Source organism: Tupaia chinensis, unplaced genomic scaffold (genome assembly GCF_000334495.1).
Source record: "Tupaia chinensis unplaced genomic scaffold, TupChi_1.0 Scaffold000515_1, whole genome shotgun sequence".
NCBI classification, from domain to species: domain Eukaryota; kingdom Metazoa; phylum Chordata; class Mammalia; order Scandentia; family Tupaiidae; genus Tupaia; species Tupaia belangeri.
The window spans coordinates 7,800,175-7,808,931 of NW_006160028.1; the positions used below are offsets into that span (position 1 = coordinate 7,800,175).

An 8,757-nucleotide genomic window follows, 5' to 3' on the forward strand; every position below is an offset into this window, starting at 1 on the left:
AAAAGACAGAGAGAGAGAGAGAGAGGACAGAGACAGAGGTAGAGAGAGACAAAGAGTGATACAGAGACAGGAGACTTGTAAGTGGTCTTCCTACCACGCGAGTTTTGTATGCTGGAGGCCCAGTTATCAGTGGGACATCTTCCTTTTTCCAAAAATGGCTAAATCGCAGGAGCCATGGAACTGTCTGTCTCTTGGAGAAGGGCTGTTCTGGTCCCATATTTTTATGCTATTTAAATGATGTCCTTTAAATTTTCAATTTGTCATTGCTTGTGTATAAGAATACAATCAAATTTTGTATATTACTCTTTTATTCTGTGACTTTGTCAAACTCACTATTAATTCTAGTACCTTTTTGATAAATTCCTTAGGATCTTCCACATATATGATAATGTTACCTGTGAGTAATGACAGTGTTTCTTCTTTTTGATCTGTATGGCTCTTGCTTCTTTTTATTTTCTTTTTGCAGTGAACAGGTCCTCCTGTACAACATTAAATAGAAGTGAGAGTGGATATCAAAATGACACTTTAAAACTTAGTTTTAAAGTGGTGTGGTGGTTAAGGCTCTGGATCTCACATGGCTGACAGTGGCTTGAGGAACACTTCAGGTGTGTGTGCACATGTGCCCAAAATCCTGAGAGGAGAATGGCGTTCTTCTCTCTTTCCAGGAACTCACTGCAGCTGCCCGCATTGCAGTGTGGCCACCCCACAGGGGTGCTTTCTCAATTTCCTTCTCTCTCTCTGCCTCTCCAGTGAGTGCCTGTCCCTATAGCAAATAACAAAAAACAAAAACAAAAACAAAAACATAAGTTTTTTTGTACCAGATAGAAGTAATCACCAGCTGTAATAGAAGTACAAGCAAAATATGATGAGATGTGGAATGTGAGTGTGTGTGACAGCTGGAGTTATCAGAAAATGGAATGACTGAATTGTATTCAGAGGGGAAAGTTTTAATTTTTATTATTTTTTAAGAATGATTTTATTTACATTTACCTTTTTTATTTATTTGTTTATTTACTTTAATTTGACCAGAGTGGAAGAGAGAGAGAGAGAGGAAAGTGAGAAAGCAAGCCGCCAGTTCTGGGACTCGAACCATGGGTGGCCATGTGGGAGTCCAGTGCCCTTAACCACCACACTACCTGCCAGATCCTCTATTTTGAAATTTTCTCAGTAAAGAATCTTCCTGGGGATGGGCATAGGGGTTGGGTTTCTAGCAATAAAACATCTTTGGTTTCTGCCTTAGAGGAGACCTTGTGCAATAGGCTGCCTCTCCCAGACTTACTGTTGCAGAAAACCAGACACAGAGGACTGGAAAGCAGCACTCGGAGAGATTAGGAGAACTGTTTATTACACCAGCGGGCACGGAAGAGTGAACACTCTAGATCTTCGGCCGGGGGGAAATTTTTAAGGGGCTGAGTTTTTGAGCAGGTCCCCTGGCTGTACTTGATCTCACTCTGGGACGTGACAGTTTTGGTGATCTGTTGCTGCCACCTCACTGTATGCCATTCAGCCTAGCCCTCTCTTTCCATCAGTTCCAGGATGCTGTCTTCTCTCTGCATGATGACGTGTCCCCGAACTTGCACCCGCATCCTGGGGTTGAGCCTGGGAACTGCAGCCCTGTTTGCCGCTGGGGCCAACATGGCGCTTCTCTTTCCTGATTGGGATGTGACCTACCTGTGGAGGGGCCTTATTGGCAGGCATGCCATGCTGGGCACTGGATTCTGGGGAGGAGGCATCATGGTAAGTGCCTGGGGTTCCCTGGTTGTGAACTCCCCATCCATCACCCAGGGTGGAACAGGGACGTGGTATGGGAGGAGTGAGCTGATTCCTTGCCGAGAAAGTTGGTGTTAATGAGCTGGTCTTGGGTCCACAGAAGCTCCAAGGGAATAGGAAGATTTTTTTTTTTTTTTTTGGAGAGATTTTCACTGTAGGGCGCGTGCGCTTGCCAGACAGACAGAGAGAGACATAGAGACAGAAAGCGAGAAATCACCCCCCAGGGGGGATGGTCACGCCGCAATCCCTTCTCCTCCATTCTCCTCTCAGGCTCTTGGGCACGCACGCACACGCGCCCGGCGTGAGTTTGAAACCACCGGGTCCGGGACGTGAACCGCGGTCAACTACGGGGGAGTCCAGCGACATAGCCATTACGCTAACTGCTGGTTCCCATGGAATAGGAAGATTTTTTAAGGGTTGCTGGATGTTAGCTGAATTTCATCTTGGGACTAAGCAGGCTAGTGTGGATGCTAGCTAGCACCCAGAGTTATCCAAAATTAGGTCCCAATATCAAAGACAATAAAATAATCGTGTTCCTGTGAGTGTCCCATCTTCTATTTCAAGAGCCATGAGCAACGGTTAGAAACGGAAATGCGAACTACCCAGTCTCTCCACAACATTCTTCTCTCCTCTCCAGGTACTCACCGCAGCTGCCCTCATCTCCCTGATGGGCTGGAGATACAGCTGCTTCAGTGAGAGTGGACCGTGTCGAAGCGTAAGCACGAGGTTCCCCTGTTTTAACACTAGACTGCTCCCACCTCCCATTACTCTAGAGTGGTCAAGAGGTCATTTCCGTCTTGGGGTTTGAAGTCAGGTCCTGACTGTGCTCATCAATAACTCCAAGCTCTTGGGCAAGTTGCTTAACTTTTCCAGCCTCGGGTCCTTATTTGTAAGATAGGGGTTGAAATCCAGGTTATTAGTAAATGTTTAGTAAGTAATAAATGCCTATATGAATATGAAAACACTTCGTTTTAGCCTATTAACAACATGCACATGTACATTATGTCCACTGTCTTCAGATGCCACTAAGAGAAAACTTCTTTGTAGGGCTGGCTCTGTAGCCTAGTGGTTAAGAGTGGGATCCCACATGGCTGACCACAGTTGAAATCTTGGCCCTGGTGCCTTGAAAAATGTGCCAGGCACCTGTGTATCTGCACCACAAATTCCAAAAGGAGGAGAAATAAAAAAGGGATTGTGGGGACCAGCAGTTAGCGTAATGTGGCTGGACTCCCATGTGGCCGCCCACGGTTCGAGTCCCAGACCTGGTGGCTTAAACTCACGCCGGGCGCATGTGCGTGCATACTCAAGATCCCGAGAGGAGAATGGAGGAGAAGGGATTGCAGCATGGTCATCCCCCCTGGGGGGTGATTTCTCGCTTTCTGTCTCTCTGTCTTTCTCTGTCTGTCTGGTGAGTGCACGTGCCCTGTAGCAAAAATACCTCTCCAAAAAAAAAAGAAAAGGGATTGTGGTGTGACCATGCCCACTGGGTGGGGTGCTTTCTCCCTCTCACTCTCTCATAAGCACATGTGCCATCTGGCAATTTAAAAAACAAAAGGGAAGAAAACTTCCTGGCTATTTTAATTAATGTTTTCTTACATAAGTAGAGGTTTTCCAGAGATCATCTAGTCACTAGATTCTAGACTAACTTATCCATTTTACAGATAATGAGACTAAGGGACAGAATACATTTATACTTTATTAATTATAGCAGCATCTGAATAAATTAAAAATGATATATAATATACTCATACATATATGCATATATATTCATACATCACAGATATGATAAATTGCTTATTCGGTCTCAGGCGTGAATTTGTGGCTACCTTACTTAGTAACCCTGCAGCCTGCTCTGATACGTGCAGCCCACATCTTGGGAACGCCACTGACTCAGGGTTGTACCTCGAAGACTTAAAAATAAGCACCAGACATTTCATTCATTATTCTGAGTTACTTCTGGTTTTTCCCTATGCCAGTGTTTTTCCTTTTTCATTTTTTTTTTTCCATAGGGCACATGCATTGGTTGGAGAGAGACAGTGAGAGGGAAAGTGAGAAATCACTCTCTAGAGGGGATGACCACACCACAGTTCCTTTTCCTCCAGGGATTTGGGGCATGCACACACATGCATCTAATGTGATTTTCTTTTTTCTTTTCTTTTTTTGGAGAGATTTTCGCTATAGGGCGTGTGCGCTCGCCAGACAGACAGAGAGAGACAGAGAGATAGAAAGCGAGAAATCATCCCCCAGAGGGGATGGTCACGCCACAATCCCTTCTCCTCCATTTTCCTCTTGGGATCTTGGGCACACACGCACACGCGCCCAGCGTGAGTTTTAAGCCACCGGGTCTGGGACGCGAACCGCGGTTGACTACGTGGGAGTCCAGCGACATAGCCATTATGCTAACTGCTGGTTCCCTCTTTTCTCTTTTCTTTAAGACAGATTTTTTATATAGGGTGTATGTGCTCTCCAGAGAGGAAGAGAGAGACAGAGAGAAGATAGAAAGCAAATCAGCCCTTGGGGGGGATGGTCATGCTGCAATCCCTTCTCCTCCATTCTCCTCTTGGGATTTTGGGCATATACGTGCCTGGCATGTTTTAAGGTCTGGGACTTGAACCACTGTCTACATGGGAGTTGTACATGGACTACATGGGAGTCCAGTGACATAAGCATTACGCCATCTGTTGGTCCCCCTGGTGTGGTTTTCAAGCCACCAGGTCTGGGACTCAAACTACTATCAACCATGTGGCAGTCTAGCTCCTTAACCACCATGCCACCTGCTGGCCCCATCAGCCAGTGGTTCTTAAGAATGTGCGGGAGCTGGCAGGTGGTGTGGTGGTTAAGGTGTTGGACTCTCACATGGAGGATCACAATTATAGTCCTGGACCTGGCAGAGTGCTTTCTTGGAAACCAGCAGTTAGTGTAATGGCTATGTCGCTGGACTCCCATGTAGTCGACCGTGGTTCGCGTCCCGGGCCCGGTGACTTAAAACTCACGCCGGGCGCGTGTGTGTGCGTGCCCAAGATCCCGAGAGGAGAATGGAGGAGAAGGCATTACGGCGTGACCATCCCCCCTGGGAGGCGATTTCTCACTTTCTGTCTCTATGTCTCTCTGTCTGTCTGGCGAGCGCACACGCCCTATAGCGAAAACCTCTAAAAAAAAAAACTGAATGTGCATCAGACTTCTCTGCAGGATTTGCTAAAACACACATTGCTGGGCCCCATCCCTCAAGTTTCTGGTTCAGGAGGTCTGAGGTGAAGCAAGAACAAGTCTCAGTGATGCTGTTGGGCCAGGAACTGCATTTTTGTTTTTTGGGGGGGAGCGGGATATGACCTTTATTGAGCTTATCCACCAGAGTGGATATAATGTCTGTACAAAACCAAATGTTTGTTACTATAACTTCTTCATCACAATTAAAATCCAAACAGTTTTTTAAAAACAGTCAACTCAATCAAAACCCACTACTTCGGAATCAATAGCTTCTTTGAAGCCACAGTAACACTTAAATGTGGTTAAGACTCGAATGCAGACATTTGGTTGTTTGGAAAGCTAATTAAACTTCCAACTTGCTCAAATAGAATTACAAAAAGGCAAAATTGTGTTTTTCACCGAGATCCAGACCACTGGCATCACCAACACTGGACAGCTGTTAGAGTACTTAGAGTCCTGAGATAAGGAACCCAGGCATCCTTTAGGCAGTCTTCTGTTGTCCTTCCTTCCCACTCAGAGATTCGTGGATGTGTGGAATAACGCCACCACCAGCGACTGTAGCCTTGATGAGAGAGTCCAATTCCTCATCTCCACGAATAGCAAGGTGCCAGTGGCGAGGAGTAATGCGCTTTACCTTGAAGTCTTTTGATGCATTTCCTGCCAGTTCAAGCACCTCTGCAGTGAGGTACTCCAGGATCGCAGTGCTGCACACAGCAGCAGTCGCGCCCACACGTCTATGGCTGGTAGTCCTCGATCTCTGGTGTCGATGAACTGGCCCACCGGGAACTGCGAGCCGGCCCTCTGCGAGCGGGAAATCACCTTTGTCTTGGCCTTTCCGGAGTCCGTCCCAGCCTTACCGCCAGCCATTTCGAATTCTGCTGAAGCTCACACAAGCAAGGCAGAAAAAGGGCTAGTCAGACTCACAGCGAGATGCCACCAGCTACTCCTTCGTCGCACCGCGATTCAGACTGCCAGGAACTGCATTTTAAGAGCTACTGCCCTAGGCTTAGGTCAGATTAATTCACCTTGAATCGTTCAAGAGTCTAAACTCACTGGCAGAGGCTGGGGGTGGAGTGTATGGTTGAGACACTGTTGGGGGTACTGTCTCTGTCTCTTCTTTCTCTCTGCCTCTCTCACTCATGAAGAGCCAAAACTTATGTACCTTTCTCTGACTCTTCCCAAGCTCCACATGAGTTAGACATTAGTAGGGAAATGGCAGTATGACTCTGGAGAAGAGGTACCTGTATGTTTTATTCAAAAAATCTCAAGACATTCTTTCAGAGGGAGAAAAGAAATCTAGTATCCTAAGAAAGAAGTCAATGGGGAAGCAGGCCAAAAGCCTGACAAGGAAAGAAACCCCCTGTTATCTTCTCCGAGAGGGGAGCAGAGAGTGCAGACTAATGACCAAGGAGCTCTTGATCAGAAAAACACAACAGAACTGGAGTCCTTTCAGAGCTGGACTGCAATTTCTCTCTCTGTTTCTCTCCTTTCCCTTCCTCCCTCCCTCCCTCCACCTCCCCTCCTTTGTTAAAATTTGTGAGAGAGCATATGTACAGGCACAAGAGAAAGAGCGAGGAGGAAGTACCTCGCCAAGGTCTTGTCACCCTGCCATCCCCATCCACCAGCCTTCCAGCTCATCAGGGTCTTGGACACATGCACATCTTGCATGCCTTCAGGTCAACCGAAGATCCAAACCTGTGGCTGGCTATGTGGCTTCCAACAAGCATACTACTGACGAACACCGAGGCTCGGGCCCTCCCTTTTTTTAGGATTGATCTGAGAAAGAGAGCAGTCAGGGAGGAGCTTGGAACTCTCAAAAATACAGCTTTTCCTTAGAAGGGTCAGAGGTGGCCTTGATAACCGACCTCCCCCTGCCTGCGGAGGCTCAGTCACTGCAGCCTGTGTGCAAGGGTTCCGGATGCCAACCTCCCGAGAAGGTGTAAAGAGCCTGCTGAGCAGACAGATCCGGTCCAAGTTCTGGTTTCTCCTTTCTGATTCTTGCCCTCCCTCCTCCTTCTGTTTCTACCAGTGACCTCTCACCTGCCACCCCACTGGGGTCATGCTTAAAAGCCAAGAATAGCATTATGCGCGTGTGGTAGGAATGAAGAAAGCCCGAGCACCGGAGAAGTCAGACTTGTCCCGGTCACCCTGAGTCACCTAGCAACGGCCCACTCAGTTTGCTGTTTCCTTCCCTCCCGGCAGATGCTTACTGCTCTGTTGTCAAGTGGCCTGGCTTTGCTTGGAGCCTTGATTTGCTTTGTCACATCTGGAGTAGCCCTGAAAGATGGTCCTTTTTGCAAGTTCGATGTTTCATCCTTCAATCAGACTCAAGCTTGGAAATATGGTTATCCATTCAAAGATCTGCGTAACAGGTAAAGGGATGGACGCTTGCATTTGCAGTCCTTTCAGAGAGGGAGGGGGGAGAGAGAGAGCGGGGCTACAAACTCCTTTTGGTCACACACTCTAGCATCTTGCTCCTCTATTGCTCAGGAAATCACAAATGCAACAAGAGTTAAGAGTCCCATGACCCGAGCCGGGGAGGCCCCAGCGTTCTGTGGGGTTGCTTGTCGGGCTCTCCATACTTAACCCCCAATCCTCGGTCTGCTTACTTTTTTGCTTAGGAATTATTTGTATGACCATTCGCTCTGGACCTCCGTCTGCCTGGAGCCCTCTAAAGCTGTGGTTTGGCACGTGTCCTTCTTCTCTGCCCTTCTGTGCGTCAGCCTCTTGCAGCTCCTCCTGGTGGCCATTCACTTCATCAACAGCTTCCTGAGCCTCTTCTGCAGCCTCTGTGAGAAGTGATAGGTAACGCCCTTTCTGTGGGTGTTTTCATCATAAGCTGCCTTGAATTCTTTCTGCAAGTAGTGGATATGAATTATAACAAACTTCCCTTCTAGGTATCCTGGTAGTAATAATAACAACAATTACTAGCATGCAGGGTGAGTGATATAATGCATTTTAAATCACTCCGTAAACGAACAATGAGGGACCAGCAGTTGGTGTAATGGCTATGTCGCTGGACTCCCATGTAGTCGACCCAGTTCGAGTCCCGGACCCAGTGGCTTAAACTCACGCTGGGCACATGTGCGTGCGTGCCCAAGATCCTGAGAGGACAATGGAGGAGAAGGGATTGCAGTGTGGCCATCACCCTGGGGGGTGATTTCTCACGTTGTCTCTCTGTCTCTCTCTGACTTTCTGGCAAGCTCATGTGCCCTATAGGAAAAACCTCTCCAAAAATAAATAAATTAATTAATTTAAAAAAAAAAAGAAGGAACAATGAAGTAATTTTTTAGTGTAGAAACTTGCCCATAAAATGTCCTCCAGCCACGATCTCATTTTGGCCTCCCAACCTACCACTCCATGAAACTGACCATATGTGGTATACCCTAGAGGACAGTGGACTTGCTACCCCAAAGCACGTAGCAAGGTTGAGGCAAAGTCAGCCCCCAGCCCCTCTTTCTACATTCAGGTTCACCAGTTGTTATGGAGTGAATGTGGAAGTCCTAACCGGCAATGTGACTGTATTTGGAGATAGGGCCTTTAAGGCAGTAATTAAGGTAAAAGGGGGCATGGCATGGGACCCCAATGCAATAGGACTGGTGTCCTACAAGAAGAGGAAGAGAGGGACCAGCAGTTAGCGTAATGGCTATGTCGCTGGACTCCCACATAGTCGACCGCGGTTCGTGTCCTGGACCCGGTGGCTTAAACTCACGCCGGGTACGTGTGTGTGTGTGTGCCCAAGATCCCGAGAGGAGAATGGAGGAGAAGGGATTGTGGTTG

At 47.5% G+C, this 8,757-nt stretch overlaps 1 protein-coding gene and 1 pseudogene across 1 annotated transcript; one reads left to right on the forward strand and one right to left on the reverse strand.

The window, feature by feature from the left end:
- Positions 1-1,535: 1,535 nt before the first annotated feature.
- Positions 1,536-7,999, forward strand: LOC102476662 (transmembrane 4 L6 family member 19). The gene is made up of 4 exons (XM_006156781.2): positions 1,536-1,737; positions 2,408-2,485; positions 7,180-7,349; positions 7,599-7,999. Exons 1-4 carry the CDS (start codon positions 1,537-1,539, stop codon positions 7,777-7,779), a joined length of 630 nt encoding a protein of 209 aa, XP_006156843.1. The 5' UTR covers position 1,536; the 3' UTR covers positions 7,780-7,999.
- On the reverse strand, positions 5,459-5,960 carry LOC106735762 (histone H2A.Z pseudogene; annotated as a pseudogene).
- Positions 8,000-8,757: the final 758 nt, after the last annotated feature.